This window comes from Thunnus maccoyii, chromosome 7 (genome assembly GCF_910596095.1).
Source record: "Thunnus maccoyii chromosome 7, fThuMac1.1, whole genome shotgun sequence".
Lineage (NCBI taxonomy): Eukaryota > Metazoa > Chordata > Actinopteri > Scombriformes > Scombridae > Thunnus > Thunnus maccoyii.
Genome location: NC_056539.1, coordinates 13,812,256 through 13,836,791, shown reverse-complemented (window position 1 = coordinate 13,836,791; position 24,536 = coordinate 13,812,256). Strand labels below are relative to the sequence as shown.

The following is a 24,536-nucleotide window of genomic DNA, read 5'->3' as shown; positions in this document are numbered from 1 at the left end:
CAGCTGTGGTTTTGCTGCCATCTGGCGGCAAAACTGTGCACTCCAATGAAAAGTTAAAAACGCATTTTAATTTACATGTTTATTTGCAGTTTAAGGCACATATCATTTATGCACTTGTTTTCTTCCGTAAAACCTCTTCCCGTAGTGTGACATATGTGTATGTATATAGAAAACAGAACATGGAAAGTTTTGTTAAGGTGCCCTGTAGCTTTGAGAAGAGGAAGAGAATCTAAGAAAAGTTGACCTTTGTCACTAAAAACAATAAACCCTGTGATATGATATTATCAATAGTAATTTAGAGTTTTACCTTTTAACTCTTTGAGACCCGAGAGGAACAATCAATTTTTACATTAAATAACCTTAACATTAAAACATTTTATACCATACAAATTCCAGCAGTTACCATCAAAATTGTTCACAAACCTGCAGTTCAATCACTTTTGAAATTTGTAAGTAACTACATTTGATCAAAGGAGTAAAAGAATAAAGTGCCAAAGCCTTTTTGAAAAACATTTTTTCATAATGAATGCCAACAGACCTTTTTACAAATATCCCATAGCGTAATATTGATCTTGCGTGCTTATTTCTACTTGATGCCTTCATCTGTAGTGATCTTCATGATTACCATACAGTATAAAACCACTTTAACTACCCTCAGAATGAACATAGGCAGTAGTTTAGTGCTTTGACTAGAAGTTCATACAAGAATGGTGATTTATGTCCACTGGCACCTTCCATGTTCTATATTTTTATCTGCTGCAACAGGCAGGATGAGGTGAGAAATACGGCTCCACAGTCCACCGTACTTGTCAAGGTCCATCCTGTCGAAAGCCACAGGATGGCCATGAGAGATGAACTTCTTCTGAAGGTGGTCGTCCACCATCTCCTCCACACTGCTCAAGCGGATCTTGGTGAGATCCTCATTTTCCTCCTCCAGCAGCACTGTGAAGATCAGAAAAGTCTTCTTGTAGGCCGCATTCTCGTGATCACAGTAGCGATAGAAAATGAGGGTGGAGCCTGGGGGCAGCTCCTCGAAGCGGTGAATCACAGCCACGGGTTTGTCTCCTTCAAAGGCTGCCCGTAGCTGTTGGTCAATGTACAGCTTCACCTCATCGCTGTCCTGGCTGGCTTTGCTGGCTCCGTCGATGTGGAGGACGGAGGCGTTGAGGGCAGAAGAGAAGGTGAAGGCCAGTCCCCGAGCCAGGCAGTGCAGTGTCCTCTCGGCTCCGGGAAGTGCAGTCAGGATCAGACTGACTGGCTCTGTGGGCTGGGTTGTGTTGAGGTGCCTCTCCAGGTGGATCCTGCTCCTCTTCCACAGTTCAGGCCGCTGGTTAGGAAACTTAGACTTTACTTTTTCCATCTCCTGGTGAAAGATTTCTATTTGCTGCAGCGTTTTCTGCGGAGACTCAGGTTGGAGGAGAGGCAGCACCACGGCAAGTACCACTATAGAAACTGCTACTATTATTCCAATTCCTATAGAGAGAAGGCACATGTGTTATCTGAACCAGTACTTTATAGAGTAATTCATAATTTATTCATAATTGTGTATCAAGTAATTAACAACACACATGGTAAGAGAATACATTTTCTTTACAACAGATGAGTAAGACAGTAAGGTCTTGGCTGTGATTTCACAGATTACGTTCAGTCATTTCCTTGACTTGGGATATCCATAACCCTGAAAAGCTTCAAGAGAAGTGAAAATATAAGGGAAAAGTAACAAGATTACCTCCACGAATGTCAGTAACCTCTGGAAATGAATGTTGGGTTTTTTCCTGAGTGGTAGGGCCAATGGTTTCATTAACATTTTACTTTATTTCTTTTTTTAAATTAGGTTGGATTTAAAAAGATCAGAGAAATGAGAGTTGCCTTGATTATAACATGCAGATAGGAACACTCACTGGAAAACTCCAGTTCTCCAGTTAGTGATCCTATCTGTTCTTTTCTGCTCTTCTCCACATTCAGCTTGTTGTCCTCACCTGTAAGAGAAGGTCCTCCTCCACTAGAAGGTGCTGTCCTCTTCTCAGCGGGATCGCTGTCTGTAGGAGAAAGTGTTTAAGAGGGTAAATGTGGGTGACACATTACAAAATCAACACTGACAAAATGTAACACAACTTTGGGTAGAGAACAGAGACAAGACACCCTGTGTGGTAATTACCTCTACATGAACACACTACACACAAATATCAAGGTGAAACATTCTCTTATGTGAGAGCAAGAGCAACAACCATCACACTGAACAGTGACTGGTTGATTTCACAGTTTTACTTCAGTCATTCCCTTGACTTCTGATCCTCATAATCCTGAAAACCTTCAAGACAAGTTAAAATATAAGTGAAAAGTAGCTGGATTACCTCCACAAGTACCAGTAACCTCTGGAACTGAATGTTTGGTTTTCTCCTCAGTGGTGGGGCCAATGGTTTCAATATCTTTTTGTCTCTCTTCAGCTAACTCTTCCTCTTTTGAGATTTCATGTGCCAATGGTGTCTGTGGGAAAGTTGCGTGCTCCTGAATGTCCTTTTCTGCCTTAGAAGCCGTATCCTTTTCTGGGCCTCTTCCATCATCTGAACAATGGGAGGAAAAAAAACAAACATGTTAACACCATCTACTGTATATAAATATGGACATCATGACAGTTCCCCAAAAGTGAAGCCAAAACATCTCGATCGCCCCCTGGTGGCTGGCTGTAGTATTGGTCATAAGACACACCGAATGGATAACTATTCATATTGCTAGAATATTTTACCTTCAGAGTGTTGCTGCTTTGCATTCAGGGCAATATCACTGTCTTCCTGTTTGTACTCATTACATGCTGAGTCATGATCCATATTTGTGTCTCCCTTCTTGTCACCTGATTAAAAAAAAGTAAAAAATGACGTATCAAGTCACTTCAATCCACTGCTGTAAATGTTTTGTAAATACACAGTCCAGCATAACTCATATCTAGTCTTTGCCACTGGTGTTTCTGTACCTGCTGTGTTCTTGGGGTTGGTGGCTGTGTTTTGCTCTGCCATGTCTTTGGGGGCACTTGGTTCACTGAATGATTCCAAAGCTGCATAAAAACAACATACATAACATTTGTTTGTTTTTTAAGTTCAGCCACTATCACATTGCTTTGTTTTGGACAAATGTTTTTCCGCGTGGTCAGAGTCCAAAGTTTTAAAACTGCTAATTTACATGTCAGCTGGGACAGTCTGCATAGTTTCATTACTCTTTAAAACTTCTTATTGGTTGACAAACAATTATTTGAAACAGAACATTTTGTGTGTGTGTGTCAATGTCAGCATAATAAATTTCAAACACGTCCCACAGCTCTTCTCCAGTGCACCATGTTTTATTCACACTGTGATTTTGTTCCAGCAAAAAAGTTTGTATTTTTTAATTTAGGCGTTCCCAAGTTATAAATTAAATGCCTGCAAAAAACAAAATATAATATTATAATATTATATAAGTTGGAATCGTTCAATTATCTGTTTGAAAAAAAGACTTTTTCCATCGGCGGATATGTTTTTTTGAGCGTCACAACCCCCACGAAATGACTTGTCTCACTATCAGAATTTGACCCATTTGGTCCGATCACATTTCAAAAGCCTAGAAGAGTCGCACAATTGAATTGTTTTATCCACATTCACGCTAGCCAGAAGGCTAAACCTGACGTAGCCGTCTCAGCCTGCGAAAGTCACTACTGCGCTTGCTCTATGGGCCGCACAGATGCGGAAGAAGTTGAACTTTTGGCTTCATGCGCCACTGAGCAACTTTTATATGAATGAACAGGGCCCTGCCTCCAACGCTGTATCCAGTTTTTTATATACATCCATGATAAATATGGACATCATCCCGCCTCCCTCCATGTTAGCGGATGAGACATGAGCCAAACTAAAAAATCAAAGTACACGTCAAATAAATTTTCCCCAAAGATGGTTTTTGTCATTTAAGTAGTTCTTTCCACACTGATGTTTGTCCAAATGCTTGTTTTTCTAGTAAGTTTGTTTTTAATTAGTTATTTGACAATATAAAAAAGGGGTGTGACATCATGATTGACAGCTCTGACAGCTGCTGTCAAACCTCCGTCAGGCGGCGGGACAGCTGAAGGGGCATGTCCCACAGGCCATCTGCCGCCGCCCGACTCTGCTGCGCAGACTCTGGCTCCAAATGACGTCACACAAGCAAGATGGCAGCTCCCAGAAAGGAAATATTTTGGCTTCACTTTTGCATAACGGCAGGATGTGGAGACGCATCATCCATCTTTATATACAGTCAATGGTTAACACAAACAAACAAAAAAAAACAATGTTCGATGGATTGACTGGAGGCTCAGCATCAGGGGTTGAACTATCTCTGCACCGCATAGGAGCCCCAAAACAGAAAGCTTGAGGAAAAGGAAATTGTGCAGTCATTGAATTTTCTGAAAAGGCTTGACTCACCCTCTGGAACTTCAGTGTTTGTGTCCTTGACATCTGTGGGTTCTACATTAAGGCTGGCTTTGGTTCCATCTACTGGATCATTGTATTTGTCACCCTTGGTTGAAGAAGTGGTTGATTCTCGTACTTTCCCCTCTCCAGTGTCGTCATATCCTGTTAAAATAAGAGTAGTTTAACTTCCATAACAGGTCAAGCATCTGTGTCTCTAAACTTACAAATTAGGTTGAATTCAAAAAGATCAGAGAAATGAGAGTTGCCTTGATAATGTCTGAGTCACTTGTCGTAACATGCACAGGAACAGGAACACTCACCAACTTTATCTTTTGACTCCTTATTTATTGGTGTGGTATCATTGTTATCACCGCAACTCCCATCATCAGGCGGAAGTCCTCCTCTGGAAGGCACCATCCTCTCCTCAGCTGCATCGCTGTCTGTAGGAGAAAGTGTTTAAGAGGGTAAATGTGGTGACACATTACAAAATCAACACTGACAAACAACCGTAGGATCAAAGACAAAATGTAACACAACTTTGGATACAATGCAGAGACAAGACACCCTGTGTGGTAGTTACCTCTACATGAACACAATACATACAAATATCAAGGTAAAACATTCTCTTATGTGAGCGCAAGAGCAACGACAATCACACTGAACAGCGACTGGCTGAGGAAATTCACCTTCACTTTATATTTCTTGCCTGCTCTACTTAACACTACCTTATACCTGATGGAAATGAAAACACTGATATTATACTAAATACTTCATTTGAACCTCACCCTGCTCCATGTTTTCTCCATTGTCTCTGTACAAGGATGCAGGTGATGAGGTTTGTTGGTTGAGTCCATCTATTAGGAGAGAAAGAGACCATATTAAGTACAGTAGATGCAAAATACATGTGGTGAAGACACATTGAATTGATAACTATTCATATTGCTAGAATATTTTACCTTCACAGTGTTGCTGATTTACATTCAAGGCAATATCACTGTCTTCCTGTTTGCGCTCATCACATGCTAAGTCATGATCCATATTTGTTGACTGTGTATCTTCCTTGAGGTCACCTAATGAAAAGGTAAACAATCATGTATCATGTCAATTCAAAGTTCAGCCACTAGCACATTGCTTCGTTTTGAACAGATGTTCTTCACATGTTCAGAGTCCAAAGTTGTAAAACTGCTAATTTACACGTCAGCAGGGACAGTCTGCATAGTTTCATTACCATTATTTGAAACATTTTTTTGCGTGTGTAAATGTCAGCATATTAAAACTCAAACACGTCCCACAATTCTTCTCAAGTGCACCATGATTTTATTCACAATGCGGCTTTGTTTCGGCATAAAAAGTTTGTTGTTTTTAGTTTGTGCGTTCCCAGTGCATAAATTAAATGCCAGCATATGACAAAAAACATAATATTCAAAGTTGGAATCGTTCAATTATCTGTTTTGACGTTTCCTTAAAAGTTACATAACTTGTTCCTGAATTTGCTGTGGGAGATAGTTAGCTAACTTAGTAGCGCTGCTAGCATGACAAACTCACTAGGAATGAAGTTGGTTTGCATCATAACTGGTTTCTTAAAAACTGTCAGCTAGCTGACGTTAACGTGCTGACGGGTTAACTAACATACAAGTTGTTGTTATTTTTTGTTTTGTTTTGTTTTTTAATCAAAAGTCAAGAACTCTGACAGAAATGTCTCAGAAATCTGTCTTTTTATTTAAATTAAATAGCTAATAGTTAATAGATTTTAACTAACCCAAGAGCATTTCAACAGCAACATACATTGTACTTGTAATAAAACATACAAACAGCAGTAACGTTAACTTCACACACTTGCAAGAAAACCAAAAATCAAAAGCAAAATTTGACTGACAGGTTAGCTAACGTCAAGCTAGCCACCTGACAGCTGCTAAACCAGCTAACAGTTAGCAAAGATATAACGTTACCTGGCTTAAATGTAGAAGAACTGCCGTCGTTTAACCTAAACCACCTAACGTTATGTATTAGTGGCTACTTGTAATTACCAATTCTTAGCAAACCTATCCTGGATCATATCGCCGTGGAGGATGACCAACAAAGTCAGCTTCCTCTTGTTATTTTCCGGGAGTCGTACAAGAAAACAACTGAAGGATGAAGGCTCATTAAACAACATTAAGTGAAACGAGATCCCTCTTAAAACCACCTCCCTCCTGACTTACTATTACTCCATTATTAATTTATCCTGCAGTAAACCGAAGATAGTAACACTGTTTCCAGTGAACATGTTTAAACCGAAGCAGAAATCGCGATTAGCTTGTCGCGAGAAGTGTGTGCGCGTGCACGCGAAGGGGAGATTCTGCGGACGAGTCGGAAAATTCTATAACACCCGGAGTCGCGCCGACAGCCAGCTAACTGCACTTTGGACGGAACGTTCATCACTGATCGTGTTTCCATGGAGATGCACATTTGGTAGAAACTATTTCCGGTGTCCTGTCGCATAATATTTCCCCGAACAGTTTTATGAGGAAGTCCGTTTCCTTGTCTGTTGTTTGTGACCACGATGTTTCGTCGTATTGTTTAATTGATGTTTTGGTGTCGCTTGGTCGAGCTGTAATCATAAATGGATTCCAAGGTGTCTGAAAAGCAGGACTCCCGCCCTTTGAGACGATCAACAAGACAGTCGCTAGTAAAAGGTGAGCAGTTTATTGTGACAATCAGCTAACGTTAGCCTTCTAAGCTAACTGTTAGAAGACTTTGGCTCTCTCAAAGTTTCACAACAAAATCCTATGAATTTTTTGCTCTAACTAACATTAGCGGCCAGGTTTTAGCAATCCCGTAGTTTACAATTTAGTCCTAAGTAATTGAGGACACTTTTCAATAATAATAACGCCATTTCTGTTCCCTCTTCAGTATTGAGTGTTGAACCGACGCCAAGAGGTCCTCTAAAGAGGACTAAAAGGAGGCCATCAAACCAAGCAGCTGTTAATGGTTCCAAAAATATGGAGAGTGGCTCAGACGATGAAGGTGAGATGCTTCAGTTGACAGTATTTGCCTGGTTGCAACAAGAACTTACCCTCAGTCAGCTCTCTTCAAGGTGGTGTAAACAACTGTGTCATATTTCCCCCCTTACAGAGTCCCCCAGCAAGAAGAGCCGGAAGGAGACTGGAAGAGGAGGAGTGGGCGGCAGTGGTGATGATGATGATGATGATGATGGTGATGAGATGGATGTCCAGCAATCAGTTGATTATCTGGAGAAAAATGACCAACTGGAAATGGATGTTGAACAGGACTCTTCTCACATCTTTCATCGACCAACAATATACCAAGGTTAGTGCTGCAACTAATGATGATTTTGTATTATTGATTAATCTGTCAATTAAAAAAAATCCTTTGAGAAAATGTTGGAAGTGATATCTTCAAGTTGCTTGTTTTATAGAACCAACAGTCCAAATCCAATCATCATCCACAATGATAGAAAACACTGACAAGCAGCAAATTCCACATTTGGGAGGCTGTAATTGATATTGAACCAACAGATTAATGCACACATTATTCAACGCTGTAGACAAAGTGTTTCTATTCAATGTTATTCCAGCAAAGTGGGCCGTGTGTTCATCAAAGCAGGTGTTATAAAATTCCTGCAATATTTCTGTAGCTGTCCAGTGTGTTCACTTTTTGTCTCATCTCATCTCTTTAGTATTGACCACTGAAACTTTTATTTAAAAAAAGTTTTGCATTCAGATCCTAGTAAAGGCCTCGCCACCTATTGATTATATGTGGCAGATCAATGACATGAGCTCAGTCGTTTTTACTTTCATTTGTGTGTGTGTTTGTTTTAATGCATCAGTAAATTCATGCAGGTGCAAATCGTAAACATGGCATCTTATTCGCAGGGGTAATCTGGTTGTTTTATGTGTGACGTTTTTTAGCTTTTATTTTCTTGTGTGGTAACTTCACATCAGCATAAAATCTAAACACAGGCTGTTTAAAAGGTTTTCCCTTTGTATAAAACAGGCGCCCTTGGAGATGTGAATTTATCCCCCCGTGTACTGCTCGGTGAGCGCTGCCTACCCAGTCGTGCTGAAAAAGAAGATACAGACTTGAAGAAAACCAAGAGAGGTAGGATAGCGCTATAGCTTCATTCTGCATGGGAATGATTACATTAATGGAGGATGATTCAGTTATCTTAATCTGACTTGTTTGTTTTCAGTCGAACCGTCAGCAAAAGGGCCTACAACACTTTCCAAGTCTGCCGCACATGTTAGATCATCCGAGAACACGCATAATGAGCCGATCATGAAGATCACCAGCATGGAGTACAAGAAGAAGATGGAAGCAAAAACTGAGCCCTCTGGTATTTTAGACATTTTTATTTAGCTTAATGTTCAATGCACCTGTTCAATGGATTTACACCTCTAAAAACATCTAAAACATGTACGATACTTATAAGATTTGTTTATTTTACAAGAATTATGTTTGACCTAATTTGGAAATCCCTGTCTTTATGGTGTAGTTGTTACCATAGTACTCATTATCAGTATGATTTAAATTCAACTTATTTCATAAAATTCACATAAACTAAGCCACATTTATTTTGTATTTCTTTTTTATAATTCATCATTCCCAGTAGTCTGCACCTCTTGGTGTGTGTGTATATGAAATTGTTATTTCAAGACTAAAAATAACCAATTTTTTCATGTTGCTTCCCGTACAGCAGTTTGGACAGATGGATGATTATCAGATGTTTACATTAATAATTTCTGCCTCATTTATAGATATACCCATATTTAACCACTACATCACAAGCATCCCAGCCTCGGAGAAACACTGCACAACGCGACAACGTATGAATAACATTCCAGCACCAAAAAAAAATGCTCAGCACAAAAAAACAGGTATTGCAACTTACACAGAATATTACAGTCCGTAGTGATGTTTAATTTAGCTGACAATTTTGTCATTGGTTTCATGACATTTTCTCTCTTAGAAGGGAGAAAGAAAACTGCTGTTATCAAAGAAAGCTCTTGTTCCTTTTGGGGTAAGCTATAGTCATTTTAATTGCATGATCTTTACACCCAAAGATACTTGTACTGCATTACATTTGAACATGGTCCCGTGTCCTTTCAGGATTCATGTGGTATTTTTGCTGTTTGGTTCTCCTGGTGCTGTTCGTCTGTGCTGGCCTGCACGTCATGCCCAAGATCATCACTGTGCTCCAAAGGACTGGAGATGATGCAGGGAGTCCATTGAGGCCTGTGAGGCTAGAAACATTTGCAGACCGGCTGTCTCATCTGGAGACTCAGTTCCTCAGTCAGCAGCCTGAGCTTTGGAAGAGGAGCAGGATCCACCTGGAGAGGCACCTCAAAACAGCCCAGCCCACAGAGCCAGTCAGTCTGATCCTGACTGCTGGTCACAAGGCTGAGAAGACACTGCACTGCCTGGCTCAGGGCCTGGCCTCCGCCTTCTCTTCTGCCCTCAACGCCTCCGTCCTCCACATTGATGGAGCCAGCAAAGCCAGCCAGGACAGCGATGAGGTGAAGCTGTACATTGACCAACAGCTACAGGCAGCCTTTGAAGGAGACAAACCCGCTGCCATTATTCATCGCCTGGAAGAGCTGCCACCAGGCTCCACCCTCATTTTTTACCGCTACTGTGACCATGAGAACGCCGCATACAAGCGGGTGTTCCTGTTGTTTACTGTGCTACTGCCTGAGGATGAGGTACGAGGTGATAAGAGTTTGAAATATGTAGAGGAGAAGGTGCAAGACTATGTCAAAGATAGGCTGGTGGGCTCTAGCGACCAAATTGCCTTCAATGACATGGACATTGACAAGTTTGGTGGACTGTGGAGCCGCATCTCACATCTTATCTTGCCTGTGGTGTCTGAGAGGGAAATAGAGCAGAAAGGATGCTCATGAACCAAGCTGGCATCCCCAAAGAAGTCAGGATACAATTCTGGACCAGCCTGATCCTTTTTGGCACTGTGCAGAAGCTTTGACATAGAAGTACATGACATAACATGGAAATATAACGTGTGTGTTGTGATATTTCACATATAGATTTGAGTTCAAATGTTTGAAGGTTGTATGAATCTCTCTTTGTCAGAGATGAGACTCAAGCTGCAGCCCAACTGCACTATTTTTTGCATTGAGTTATCTTAAACTCATGGTTTCACATCAGCAAAATGAGATTAGCTGAATCTATATCTGTAGCTAAACTGAAGAATTGTTCTCTCCTTAAAAGATGTACAGCACTCAGGTTTTACATATAAATATTTTTACATGTACTGGCTTTGCATTAGGATGTAACCAAGTTGTTGCACCATCATTCCCCCTCCAAAATAGGGTAATAAATGCATATGTTCATGCAGATTTAGCATGCAATATATTTGCAGATTAGCATACAGTGTATACAAAATATAGTTCAATTTCTTTTCTCCTACTCAAAAATCAACAGCACTTTGTTCAACAGCTTTTTAATGAACATTTTTCACTTAAGAGGAGTTTTTGATGGAGCATGGATTATACCAAGCCCTTCTTTGGAGCTAACAAAAAACATATTTAATTTTTTTTTTGAGTTCTTTGTTTTGGGTGAAAATCTAGATTTCTTGTTCTGTATCAAATCCTCCGTATGACTGAAGGTATATTTTATATTTCTGTTTAAATGTCCCCATGAATATGTGTGTCACTTCATTTATTTCTCTTACAAATACAGTTTGATTGGTTTTGCACTAGAAATGTTTGATCTTTAATTAACCATCTTATCAAAAGTACTTGCTTTTATTAAAAAATATATTTTATTATTCTTTGTTCTGAATGTGTATATTTGTGATATGTTGTCTCTTCTTGCTAGAGTGGAATATTTTTGGATATCTGTATATATACATTGGATATAAAAAAGTTTGTTGTTTGCACCTGTTGTCAAGAAACCACTGAAATCTACTTAAAAGTGTTGTCGACTTACGGTTCTATTCAGTTTCTTACTAAGTGATTTGAATTTGTAAAAATACAAAAAAGTGTAAAAATACTTTGACTACTAGTCAGCAAGTCACAAAATGTGCCTTAAATGCAAGATTAGACCATATTTGAAATGTACCAAAACACGAATCAATCATTTGATACTGTATCTTGACAACATCAGAACTCAAACAAGGTTTTTCTTTTTTGTGCTGATTTATATTTTGATTATAAAGTTTTCTCTTTTGTGATATTGCTCATTCCTCTTATGTTATCATTCTGAGATGAAGTTTGTTCTTGCTGTTATGAATATCTGGGTATTTTCAATAAAGATTATTTTGATACGTAGATGAGTTAATCGTCTAACCCACGGTTGTGTTTCCTCTCTGTGTCCTCCATTAGGAACATTTGATTTTATAGCACACAGTTGGAGGGTACTTTTACTGTTGTATAATCAAGAATATTACTTATCTTTGTTGGTATGTGTTAAAGTTATAGAGAAGTTGAAAGTGCTACCACACCCTCAGCGTACAGTATACAGCTTAGAAACAAAGAAGTTACAACCTGGCTTAGTGGTTATGAGGTAGTTCTGATTCAGAGATAAAGATGTGATTTATGGATTAAAATGACAAAGCAGTAGAGTTCATAAGTTCAAGGGTGCTGCAACTTCACAACAGCAAGGTCAATAATCTGTTAATAGGCGTGACAACTTGGCAGAGTTTTAGTATTTGGGCTAGTCATCTACTTGAACCTGCACCCAGTCAAAGGTTGTTTACTTCAAAAGACATACAGATGAGATATTCTTGTGCTGTAGACACAAATTTAACTGAATGAGGAATTTCAATTCAGAAGCAACTGAGTTCAAATATGTATTCAATGGCCTAATGAGGTGTGAAGTTATGTAAGTACTTGTTAACATGATATACAACTGTGTTATACACATTAACAATTCAGCCTGGTTTTCAACCCTTTCTGTTTTTGTTGTGCATGAGTTTGACTTGTACATGCAAATGTATCTTTTGGAGCACAAAACATCAAAGCTAAACAATATCTATTATACAATATATATTATGTTTTGTCCATGTACGTGATATTGTAGTTGTTTTAGTCCAGAATTAAAAGTGGGTAAACTTCATCATGGGAAGTTTAGAAATGAAGACATTTGAAAAGAAAAATGTCAGCAGCAACTCATTTTAGTCTAATTTTGCACTCATGTAAAAGTAGTTTAAAATAAAAGAATAACATACATTTGAACTTATAGTAAAACTTTTTATGTTTTCAGAATTAAGTAAATTATGTCTCTGATTTCATATGGATCGCTTTTATTCATCCTTACACACTGAACTACAGTATGAGTATTTTCATGAGATATACCAGGCTTAAGTACAAACAAGCAAACAGTCATGAGGTCAGTGAACCAACACAGACTGATCTATGATCTGTTTATGTACTGTAGTTTCATTTGAATGACTCAACTTTATCCTGAAACGCAAGGGCAAATGTATGTCTCTCGAGAGAGAGAGAGAGAGAGAGAGAGAGAGAGAGTGCTCGATATGTATCCTTTTTATACCATCTATGTTTATAGATTAAGTATTTCAGCTATAAGAAATGTAGCAAGTCTTTCCTTTATTCAGGTAGCAGAAGAGCTGTTAAACTCACAGTTCATGACTGGGTCTGATTGGCAGACAGGCCAGCTCTATGAGATCAATCATTATCACCACACACACAAGAGCAACGAGAATGACCTAAACACACGCAAGGAGACACACATACAGACATATACACTCACAGTAAAATACCCCTTAGAGTAGTTAGAAATCTAGAAACACACACAGTAGATGTGGAGAAGTGAATATAGAGAAGTGCTGAACAGCACTTATTACTCACTTTAAAGGAAGCCCCCACAGAAAACAAGACCAAGGCCAATATTTCAACAACTGTGCAAAGCAAAGAGCAATACATTTCTAACACCTGCAAAAGAAATAACAATTATTTTCATAAACCTCAATAAGAAATGTTCATTTGTTTATAAAGGTATAGTTACATAAACATGTAGGATATTCAGTGAACCAAGAAATGTCACATAGCATTTATAGTCTATGCTTATTTGTGCTGCTTGTCCCTGGACATAATTAATAATCAAGACATCTATAGCCACATATGATTTTTTTGAAGCAGTATGGGCACAGTGATGCTTTGAACAAAATGCTAACATCAACATGCTAACATGCTCGCAATGACAATGCCAGCATGCTAATGTTTAGCAGGTATTCTTCTGCCCCACCGTTGGAGTACCTCAAGGTTCCATTTCAGGGCTCATTTTATTTGCCTTGTATATGCTGCCTTTAGGCTCTCTCTTCCGAAAGCACAATGTCTCTTTTCACTGTCATGCTGATGATACTCAAATATGCTTTCCATTTCATCTGAGGGATTCTGACTCTTTTCAGTCCATTCTTGACTGCTTTTATAATATTTGATTTATTTATTTCCAAATTACTTTTCATTTTTACTTTTACGTTTTACATTTGTGCATATACTTTGATATTGCCTTGTATTTTATCATTGCCTTTCATTGTTGTTTTTTATTAGTGCCTTTTACTACTGATGTCATTTTATCCCTACTGTTGTGCCTTTCACTGTCATTTCTTGGTCAACTCCAGCTGTTTTTAAATGTGCTCTATAAATAACTAGACTTGACTTGACTAATGTTTACTATATGTTCAGCATCTTAGTTTAGCATGTTAGTGTGGTGACATTTGATAATTAACACATAACACAAAATACAGCTAAGGCTGGTAGGAATTAAATTAGTTTTGCAGGATTTGGTCATAAACCAAAGTATTGGACAAACTGATATGTTGACCGTCATTAGCAGTAATTATGGGTACATGTCACTAAAAACCACAAATAGCAACCTCGTGGTAGCACTAGAGGAAAGGTCAAGGGGATCACCAAAGTCAGGATGATCTATCCTAAGGGGGACATAATTGTGTGTACAAAATTACAAGGCAATCCATCCAATAGTTGTTGAGATATGTCACTATGACAACAATAGCCTTACAAACTCATGCCATACCTTATTTTGACACTGAGAAGAGGGACTGAATATGGATATATGGGGCTTTGCCTGAGGGGAGATAGAGAGAGAAAATTAATCTTTTTGTATGACAACAGTGTCTCACCATGCTACAGCTTTAGTAGGACTATACTATCATGGCATCCATCAGCATGAATATAAATACCTTACCATTGTCAAAATACTGTGGAAGGCAGTCAGAGAAGTAGCTACAGCTACATGCAGAAGATGGATCTAAGAGAAACAAGGAGCAGTTGTGTGAATAAAATAGCTGATGTTCATGTATTTATGCAGAGATTTCCGCATAATGTCAAAAAACTCAATCAATTTCACTTTTGTTTCCCCCCTTACCATGCATATGGGTGTGGGTGTACACTTCAAATCAATTGCTTTTTTCAATTGCAATTTGTCTGGATTATCTGGAGGACTTGGTTTTGTAGTACTTGTAGTAAACTGAGTAAACTGAGGTAAACTGACATCCATGTCCACTGGTCCCCATAAAATGCAACAAATGTTGCCCTGAAACATATCAGACAGGCACAGACATTAATACAACGGCTCCACATTTAATATTAAATAAAACTGAAGCAGGTCAGTTGTATTCTTGACTATTGGCAACTGTAATAGTGTTATCAACACACAAAGTCTTATAAAGGTCAGGGAACATTGCTGAAATTAATCAAAGTGTATGGATACTTGAAAATACAACCTGAAATTGATGTCTCCTACTTCTCCCTCCGCAGTCCAGTTAACTTTGAGAAAAGTCTTGCCAGCATTGTTTTTTTGACTAACAGCTTAGTTCTGAGCAGAGTTACAAAACATAACGAGACATCACATCCATTAAGACAGCTTGATAAGGTGTCCACTTGTAGTTCATTAAAATTTGTTGACTAAAATGGACATGTAAAACATAAATATTGAATTTATCAATTCAATGCATTTACTTCCTCTAACAATGATCAAATGGGATGGCTACTTACTTTTAAATCAATGCACGTGAGGAGCTGAATCTTATAGTCAAGCACAATAAATTTTCCAACAGGTTGGCCTTTGTCTACCTCGTCTTTATTTCGAGCCTGCAGCATAAATCCCCTGAACTTTATGTTTGTTTTGCTGCTGAGGAAAACTGGAAAATGGTTTGAAGATTCATCAGAGCAGAAATGGAAGGACAGAAAAATAGAGACAGAGATAATCACAATCACTCACTTAGTAAAGGACCACTGCAACAAAGATCTATAGTGACAAACTAGCTTTCAGAAAAAAGGAACCAACAGTTTGTATACCTGTAATAGGCTTTCAGAAAAAAGGAACCAACAGTTTGTATACCTATAATAGGCTTTCAGAAAAAAGGAACCAACAGTTTGTATACCTGTAATAGGCTCTTCCTCTTCACCATGTGTATAGTCAACCTTAAAGGGACATTCAGTGGTCTGAGGAGCAAAATTTTGTCCATTTCTGGCATGACGTGGCGCCATTGAGTCACAATCTGACTGTTTGAACTGTTTACCACTTGAATACCCATTAGCCTTTGTGATGATGTTAAGGGCAAGCAGAATCCACATCCACATCTGGAAACAATAATGTGTAATACCATCTGTAAATACCATAAACCAGATCTGTCTTTTTCAGCATTCTTCATCAACACTGAATAACACATCAACACTCAACTTCGTCACTGAAGATTGATGACTTTGATCTGAAACTCTGTCACACTGATAATCAACTGATGCACTGTTACCAAAAGTATCTGTTTACTATATGTGGATAGAGATACATTTTTTGATGGTCATGGCTCTGTACTTTAACACATTGGCTTTAAAGACAGAGTGAATGAATTCAAAGTGTTACAGCCTTAAGGGTGTTTCAGCGTGTTAACATCATTATACACGGTCCCCCAATTTTTTGACAATGACAAGGCTACAATTCCCACACTGTTCACCCAATACGGATGAAAGTCAGCACTTTAACGTTAAAGCCATTGTTTTATTGCAAATACAATGTGCTGAATTACAGAGCCAACACAAGGACTCTCACTCAACATATAAAATGTGAGTATCTTTTGGAAATTAGGTATAATTTAAGTAAAACTAGATCTTTACAATAAGAGCTCTCTCAGTGTTTCATTCATATTCAAACCTGGATTTCTGCTGTTTTAAGACCTCCTTGGCACATACAATAAAATATATAATGATAGTAAAAACTCTTCTTTCTTACCTTAAAATAAATTGCTTGTATGTGGCACCCAAGTTAAGATGCTACACAATAATCTTGGAATCTCTATGAAAGTGAGGAAAAATTGATGTCTTACAGTATCTTTAAGACAAAATTCTCACAGTTCATTCTTTCCCAATAGGATACAGCTTCCTTTTTTTACTAGGTGTATATTCCTCCATGTCCAGAGGCCTGTTACAAGAAGCAGGTTCACTGTTATTTGAGTGGCTGCTGGGTTTTACTTTTAATAAAGTTGTTCAGATAGCACAGTAAAGTGGAGACCCCACATCCACAGCGTGTGAGGTGTTGCTGCACTATGTTGGATCAATGCAGAAAAACACCAAAAAAACACCTGAATTTATATATTAATTGTGCCAGGAAAATCTGACTCAGCAAAATTATGAATATTAATGTCATTCAGAGTGAAAGACAAATAATAATAATAATAAACAATAATGAATGAATGAATACCTCAAATCAAAATATTTTAAATTCAAAATAATTACTTACAGACATTGGAAAATTTGCTATTTGCCTTTTAAAGTAAGGTAATATAAAACATGTATGTGCTCCTAGTTAAGCTGCCTATTCTAATGGCCAAACATACATTTTGGTATTGATATGTATGAATATAAATCTCATGATTTTAACAGTATTTTAAAACATTTCTTATTAACTAGCTGCTGCTGTAATGTAAAAAAACACCTGTGAAAGCATCATCACTCTTTATTTTGCTTTAATAAAGTTATGTTATTCCATTAATTGTTGACAGAATCATATCAGTATGATTGTTTTTGGCCACTTTGAAATGGTGTCAATGAAAACACAGTGGTCAGTGAGGTAAAACCAGCAATGCTTTCTGCAACCCAAACCTGACAAGGGTCCACTGCCTAAAAAAAAACAAACAAAAAACAGTTGTGCTGCTGCATCACAACACACAGATGAGCAAGTCTGACTTAGCTCTACACCACATATTAATTGACCTTTTGTTGTTTTCATGACATTTAGTTGTTTTATTTACTAATATTTAAATGTATGTTTATTTTGCATGTAAAATATTTTGTTTAGTGTGTTTTACACATTGATCTTGTCCATAGAAAAAAAATGCATAATAAAAAGTGTCTTTATGTATCTTTAATATATACAAATATACACAGATTGTTGGAAATGCACATTTGCTGTCAATAGACATTTAACATGATTGAGATGCACTTTTACTATTGACATCATAATTAAAAAATAAAAAACATAACTAGGAAATCTCAAAACTTTTTCCCTTTTCCCAGTTCTTTTTTTACTGGGTGGTACCATTAAAAGGCTCAAGAAGGTTCTCTTTATACATCCATGGACACAAATACATCCATGACCAGTCACTGTAAAATGGCAGTGTAGGCAAAGATATTAAATACATTGTGATAAAGCAGAAACAGTATTTCTACAAGCACAGCCTTCCCTCATGGAACTTTTCATCTGTTTTCAGCATTCTCATTGTATTGTATGACATTTTCACAGCATATGAGTTATTGCATAAAATGTTTGGTCCATGTTCAAATGTTACTGACATTGCCTTTATACCTGTTGTAATGGTTTTGCTCAACCATTGTGTTATCTATCTCCCTGTGTGTGGCCTGCGGTAAGTAAATCTATATAACAGTCACATCCTATACAAATCACATCCTATTACAAAATGTTTACAAAAGACACACATGCATGTAAAAATAAACAGCGCAAAGCCTGATTTGAATGTTGAGTGCAGCTTGCTTACAAACTGCAAAATATGAACCAGTTCCTATATATATTTTTGCAGAAATTAAAGTGATTTTACCAAATGCTCAATGGATTTAGTATTTTTTTTAACTAGCAACTAGTACATTGATCCTTGTGAGACGAGGGCTTGCGTTCTAACTGGTTGTTGATCAACTGGACTTTGACGACTGAACATTCGGTGCAGCATTGACTTCAAATGACTCCTAAACTTCACACCAACAAATGCATAAAAGACAGGATTGAGGCAGCAGTGGGAGAAAGCAATGAGCCGGCACACATAGAATGCATAGTCAAGCTGGATACTTATTTCACAATCATCAAATGGTGCAACCAAATGGTCGGCCAACATCTTCAGAAAGATCACTACGTTGTACGGCACCCAGCCCAGGAAGAACACAGCCACAATACAGAAGACTAACTTGACCGCTCTGTTCTTTGTGTGTGATCTTGTTCTTGAGATTCTCCTCAATATTTTGATGTAGCAGAAAGCCATCACAACAAAAGCAAGTAAGAAGAAAGCGTTTTGTTGGAAGATGCTAATGCGTCTGAGCAGGGCACTGTCATATTCACAGCCCATGGTGTGATTTTCCTTGTGGGGGACTGAGACGAGGGTGCTGTAGAGCAAGGAAGGCATGGCTGCTCCGATGCTGATTATCCACAGGAGGAACGACAAATAAATCCCAGTGCTGAGTTTCTGTGTCCTCAGGCCAGAGAGAGGGTGGACCACAGCCACATACCTGTAGACCGTCATGATGGTCAGGAAGAGAATGCTGCTGTAGAAGCCGGTGAAGAAGACAAAAGTCACAATTTTGCAGATAATCTCTGAGAACAACCAACCCCAGATGTGGTAAATGGCCCAGAAGGGGAGACCGGTGGTGAAAACGAGGTCAGAGACAGCCAGATTGAGGATGAAAATGTTGGTGAGAGACTTGAGGTTTTCGTACAAAGCCAGGATTACAAGGACGAGGATGTTCCCAGTGAGGCTTAGTGTGATCACCACAGAGAAGAAAACAGGAATGGTAATGGTTCCAAATCTGACCACTTCACCTTTGTCACAGACTTCATCATCATAGTCATCATCATAGTAATTTGTGAAGTTAGACTCATTCATTGCTGAAGCTAGAAAAGAAATATAGGAGAAGTATGTAACTTTAGGTTCTTTTTGTCTGAAAACAAAAAAGTAATGAAATAATGATAAAGGTCTTTTTGTGTACAGATACTTAAAGAAGATACACTTAATGACATGTTACACTGGAACACTTTTTATAATAGTACAATAACATTCAAAAGCAAAATATTAACCTACCTGCTGCTTGATGGGACTGATATGTTGGATGTCGCACCTCTTGTCTACTCAAAAGACAACTAAAAAAGGAGTGGTTCATGATAGGCGTTTTCTGTTCCTATTTCTGAACTAATCTAACCTGTTGTACTATAATGCCCTTACCACCAGCTGCGTCACCATTATAGATCAGAAAGGTTAGGATGTAGTCTGCCTTTTAGACTCAACTTAACATACCCTAAAGCAAGTCAAATGGTCATTTTAATCAAATTACAAAACATATTGAGCTTGCAGCTTTATTCTTGACCTTGGAAATGCCAGTTTGACAAGAAAGTTCAGATAACAGAGACTGTAATCTCTGGTTTTGATAAGTGCTATATAAATAAATGTTATTATTGTTATATTATTACAAATCATCTCCATGACAACTGTACAAATTCAATTGTCTCATGAAGAAAAAATGAACATATTTTCTAACTCAGATAGTTTTGTTTTTGTTTTCCCATGTTTTGAGATATTCCCCCCAGGATAGCATTTCTCAACAGGGGGCCGTAACACCCCCAAGGGGCTAACACCTGTTGACATAAACATGATGAAAGCTGTTGGTTACGTTATCTTTAGATGCTGAAAATAATAAAGATAAAATTCTAACCATAGCCGTCCCTACAGCTGTCTAGTGGCTACAGCCTGACTATGGGAGGATGAGAAAATCACAGTTTAAATCCATTTACTACAAGCCTGTTTTACCATTGTTTTATGAATATTATTTTTTATGGTACACGGTGTGTTTTTTAAATAGATATTATAATGATACATGTGTGAAAATGCATAGTTTTTAGTCAAATAACATCAAATTTTCTTGGGGGAGGGCCCAATGTAAGTGGGCTTATGAAGAGTGTCAAATTACCACCTATCGAACCCTCACGTTACAGTAGTAACAAAAAGATGAACTTTGGCCCTAAAAAGACTGTAATGTCGAAAGATATCTAGCTAGAGTTAGCTTCGAGCCAACTCCGGTGCAGTGCATCTTTAATGTTTAAAACTGCACACTGTCCCAATCAATAAATCAAATCTACAAATCTACTTGATGTGACTGATTTGTGTCACATCTTGCCTGGACTTAAGGTGTTTTTTTGGTGTTATGTTGTGTTCTGTATGGTCTCCTGGTTTTGCATGTTTGTTTAGTCCCTCGGTTCATCACTGCATCATTGGTTTGTTGGGTTGTGTGCTTGGGTTTGTGTTTGGTTTTGGATGGGTTAGTGTAGATGGCATTCAGTTTGTTTTCTGGGTTTTTGTTCTGTTTCATTTGTGTGTTCATGTACTCCTCCACACCTGCCCTGCATTTGGACTCGTTAGCCCTGCCCTGCTGTCTTCCCCACACCTGCCCTGTGTTAGCCTCGTCAGCCCTGCCCCGCTCCCTGTGTGTCCTCAGCCAATCAGCTCCCTGTATGTTCATTCCCCTCTCGAGTTCTCCACCCATCTCCCCACCTGCACCTCATCTCCTTGTTAGTTCAGTTTCTTTAAGTTCTGGTTTTCTGTTCAGTCTTTGGTGGATCGTTTTGTGTTGTTCCTTCTGTGAGTTCTGTTCAGCCCTGTTTACCTGTCCGTGACCGTCCACAATTAAAGAGTTTTTCGTCATATCTGCATTCCGGTCTCTGCGTTTGGGTCCACTCCTGCATCTCCTGAGCCCTGACAGAACGATCCAAACCAGAAATGGACCCAGCAGAGACAAACTGTTTTCGGGGGACCCGTCTGGCACTGGGGGGACCTCGATCAGCCAGACGGGCCTCCAAGCTTGCCAACCACCAGCACTGCCATTCGGCTTCCACTCCGGACATTCCAGCTCAGATGACTTTGCTTGAGTACTTTTATTATCAGGCATCTAAGACTGCTAGCAAGGAGCCAGCTAGCCGGCAGCCTGCCACTCCTGAGCCAGCACCAACCCAAAACCCCTACCTGGGAACCCGCTTGGCTCTGGGAGGCCCTCGGAGCGCCAACCAGAGGTCCGGTCGTCAACGCAGACGACCACACCGTTCCTTGGGTCACCTTGCCACCTGGCCTGTCCTCTCCAGCGCCTCAGAGTCTCTGCTACCCTCCGTCCCTGCTGGCGTGCGGCAACCCTCCGTCCCTGCTGGCGTGCGGCAACCCTCCGTCCCTGCTGGCGTGCGGCAACCCTCCGTCCCTGCTGGGCCAGCGCAGCTATCCCTTGTTCCAGAGCTGCGCCAGCCCCCTGTGGCGTCGCCGCCCGAGCCTGCAGCATCCCCTGTGGCGTCGCCGCCCGAGCCTGCAGCATCCCCCTCTTCTTCAGCGGCTCCGCCGCCCGAGCCTGCAGCATCCCCCTCTTCTTCAGCGGCTCCGCCGCCCGAGCCTGCAGCATCCCCCTCTTCTTCAGCGGCTCCGCCGCCCGAGCCTGCAGCATCCCCCTCTTCTTCAGCGGCTCCGCCGCCCGAGCCTGCAGCATCCCCCTCTTCTTCAGCGGCTCCGCCCCCCGAGCCTGCAGCAGCATCCTCTTCTCCAGCGGCTCCGCCCCCCGAGCCTGCAGCAGCATCCTCTTCTCCAGCGGCTCCGCCCCCCGAGCCTGCAGCAGCATCCTCTTCTTCAGCGGCTCCGCCCCCCGAGCCTGCAGCAGCATCCTCTTCTTCAGCGGCTCCGCCCCCCGAGCCTGCAGCAGCATCCTCTTCTTCAGCGGCTCCGCCCCCCGAGCCTGCAGCAGCATCCTCTTCTTCAGCGGCTCCGCCCCCCGAGCCTGCAGCAGCATCCTCTTCTTCAGCGGCTCCGCCCCCCGAGCCTGCAGCAGCATCCTCTTCTTCAGCGGCTCCGCCCCCCGAGCCTGCAGCAGCATCCTCTTCTTCAGCGGCGTCGCCGCCAGAGCCTGCAGCAGCATCCTCTTCTTCAGCGGCGTCGCCGCCAGAGCCTGCAGCAGCATCCTCTTCTTCAGCGGCGTCGCCGCCAGAGCCTGCAGCAGCATCCTCTTCTTCAGCGGCGTCGCCGCCAGAGCCTGCAGCAGCATCCTCTTCTTCAGCGGCGTCGCCGCCAGAGCCTGCAGCAGCATCCTCTTCTTCAGCGGCGTCGCCGCCAGAGCCTGCAGCAGCATCCTCTTCTTCAGCGGCGTCGCCGCCAGAGCCTGCAGCAGCATCCTCTTCTTCAGCGGCGTCGCCGCCAGAGCCTGCAGCAGCATCCCCTGTGGCGTCGCCCCCCGAGTCTGCAGCAGCATCCCCTGTGGCGTCGCCGCCAGATCCGCCCCCCGAGTCTGCAGCAGCATCCCCTTCTTCAGCGGCGCCGCCAGATCCGCCCCCCGAGTCTGCAGCAGCATCCCCTTCTTCAGCGGCGCCGCCAGATCCGCCCCCCGAGTCTGCAGCAGCATCCCCTTCTTCAGCGGCTCCGCCCAGCCCTCGCCTTCGCCGCCGGCCTCCTGCCCGGCCTCCAGAGGGGCCCCGCCTTCGCCGCCGGCCCCCTGCCCGGCCTCCTGAAGGGTCCCGCCTTCGCCGCCGGCCCCCGCCATTGCCTCTGGCCTGCAGTCCAACTTCCAGAGGGTTTCTGCCTTCGCTGCCAGCCTGCAGCCCAAACACCAGAGAAGCTCTTCACATCCGGCCGCCCTCCAGAGCATCTTCTGCCATCTGTTCTGCACCCCGGTCACCCTCCCGAGCGAATTCACCTATCTGTCCAGCCCCCTGGCCGTCCACCTGGACTCTTATGCTCTGCCCCTGTCTGGCCATCTGCCTGTGCACCATCTTCCTGGTTCCCCATGTCCTGGCCCTTCCTGAGCACGACCTCCTTTGCTCCCTGCATTCTGGCCACCTACCCCTGCGCCACTTCCCTAGCTACCTGCTCTTTCATGGCCTATGGACTGTCAGTTTTGGCCTCCTCCTCCCCCCGTCTTGCGTCGGCCGTCCATCCTGTGTCCCTTGGTGGTGTTTGTGGGACGTCTGGGATCCGTCCCTTAAGGGGGGGGTTCTGTCACATCTTGCCTGGACTTAAGGTGTTTTTTTGGTGTTATGTTGTGTTCTGTATGGTCTCCTGGTTTTGCATGTTTGTTTAGTCCCTCGGTTCATCACTGCATCATTGGTTTGTTGGGTTGTGTGCTTGGGTTTGTGTTTGGTTTTGGATGGGTTAGTGTAGATGGCATTCAGTTTGTTTTCTGGGTTTTTGTTCTGTTTCATTTGTGTGTTCATGTACTCCTCCACACCTGCCCTGCATTTGGACTCGTTAGCCCTGCCCTGCTGTCTTCCCCACACCTGCCCTGTGTTAGCCTCGTCAGCCCTGCCCCGCTCCCTGTGTGTCCTCAGCCAATCAGCTCCCTGTATGTTCATTCCCCTCTCGAGTTCTCCACCCATCTCCCCACCTGCACCTCATCTCCTTGTTAGTTCAGTTTCTTTAAGTTCTGGTTTTCTGTTCAGTCTTTGGTGGATCGTTTTGTGTTGTTCCTTCTGTGAGTTCTGTTCAGCCCTGTTTACCTGTCCGTGACCGTCCACAATTAAAGAGTTTTTCGTCATATCTGCATTCCGGTCTCTGCGTTTGGGTCCACTCCTGCATCTCCTGAGCCCTGACAGATTTGGACAGCTGAAGCTTCATATTAGCTTCAGACATATTAGCTTTTAAATACATTTTTGCTCAGAAGGAGGCTTGTAGATTGACATCACTTACATTGTAAGTGCATTATGAAGGAATCTTCTCATGGTCACTATGAACAGGAGGAATGATTACGGCAAGAAAAGCGTGTCAGTGTTCATTTGGGTACCTGATTGTTATTTTAAGACAGACTTGAAAAATTGTGAACCCGTCTTTAACGTCATTAATTGCACCTGCGCTTTTCCTGCTTTGACATGTCAAAATGTCTGCTGTGAAAAAAG

General features: G+C 41.2%; 3 protein-coding genes across 5 annotated transcripts; 1 reads left to right on the top strand and 2 right to left on the bottom strand.

Annotated features, from left to right (window-relative positions):
- Positions 1–64: 64 nt before the first annotated feature.
- Positions 65–6,733, bottom strand: LOC121900694 (torsin-1A-interacting protein 2-like). Of its 3 annotated transcripts, none has more exons than XM_042417185.1 (10): positions 6,614–6,733; positions 5,369–5,482; positions 5,198–5,266; positions 4,733–4,852; positions 4,425–4,574; positions 2,972–3,052; positions 2,747–2,851; positions 2,355–2,564; positions 1,980–2,039; positions 65–1,473 (listed from the first exon to the last, which is right to left on the bottom strand). In XM_042417185.1, exons 2-10 carry the CDS (start codon positions 5,448–5,450, stop codon positions 716–718), a joined length of 1,635 nt encoding a protein of 544 aa, XP_042273119.1. In that variant the 5' UTR covers positions 5,451–5,482; positions 6,614–6,733; the 3' UTR covers positions 65–715. The 3 variants fall into 3 exon arrangements, with proteins under 3 accessions (XP_042273119.1, XP_042273118.1, XP_042273121.1); XM_042417184.1 differs by having other exon boundaries at positions 6,362–6,696; XM_042417187.1 differs by lacking the exons at positions 2,747–2,851; positions 2,972–3,052 and having other exon boundaries at positions 6,362–6,698.
- Positions 6,734–6,878: 145 nt separating this feature from the next.
- On the top strand, positions 6,879–11,708 carry LOC121900695 (torsin-1A-interacting protein 2-like). The gene is made up of 8 exons (XM_042417188.1): positions 6,879–7,087; positions 7,305–7,418; positions 7,527–7,721; positions 8,409–8,513; positions 8,605–8,748; positions 9,170–9,289; positions 9,382–9,432; positions 9,522–11,708. Exons 1-8 carry the CDS (start codon positions 7,015–7,017, stop codon positions 10,310–10,312), a joined length of 1,593 nt encoding a protein of 530 aa, XP_042273122.1. The 5' UTR covers positions 6,879–7,014; the 3' UTR covers positions 10,313–11,708.
- A 6,310-nt stretch (positions 11,709–18,018) lies between these two features.
- xcr1a.1 (chemokine (C motif) receptor 1a, duplicate 1) lies at positions 18,019–20,089 on the bottom strand. The gene is made up of 2 exons (XM_042417259.1): positions 19,711–20,089; positions 18,019–19,523 (listed from the first exon to the last, which is right to left on the bottom strand). Exons 1-2 carry the CDS (start codon positions 19,787–19,789, stop codon positions 18,502–18,504), a joined length of 1,101 nt encoding a protein of 366 aa, XP_042273193.1. The 5' UTR covers positions 19,790–20,089; the 3' UTR covers positions 18,019–18,501.
- Between the last annotated feature and the right edge of the window lie 4,447 nt (positions 20,090–24,536).

Bases quoted from the DNA above. Each gene is read 5' to 3' on its own strand.
- LOC121900695 (XM_042417188.1), top strand. From the start codon at position 7,015: ATGGATTCCAAGGTGTCTGAAAAGCAGGACTCCCGCCCTTTGAGACGA. The intron at 8,514-8,604 runs GTAGGATAGCGC...GTTTGTTTTCAG, and splicing joins CTTGAAGAAAACCAAGAGAG to TCGAACCGTCAGCAAAAGGG. The intron at 8,749-9,169 runs GTATTTTAGACA...CCTCATTTATAG, and splicing joins AGCAAAAACTGAGCCCTCTG to ATATACCCATATTTAACCAC.
- xcr1a.1 (XM_042417259.1), bottom strand. From the start codon at position 19,789: ATGAACCACTCCTTTTTTAGTTGTCTTTTGAGTAGACAAGAGGTGCGA. The intron at 19,524-19,710 runs GTAGGTTAATAT...TTTCTTTTCTAG, and splicing joins TCAGTCCCATCAAGCAGCAG to CTTCAGCAATGAATGAGTCT.
- LOC121900694 (XM_042417185.1), bottom strand. From the start codon at position 5,450: ATGGATCATGACTTAGCATGTGATGAGCGCAAACAGGAAGACAGTGAT. The intron at 5,267-5,368 runs GTAAAATATTCT...CTCTCCTAATAG, and splicing joins AAATCAGCAACACTGTGAAG to ATGGACTCAACCAACAAACC. The intron at 4,575-4,732 runs GTGAGTGTTCCT...TTATTTTAACAG, and splicing joins GGAGTCAAAAGATAAAGTTG to GATATGACGACACTGGAGAG.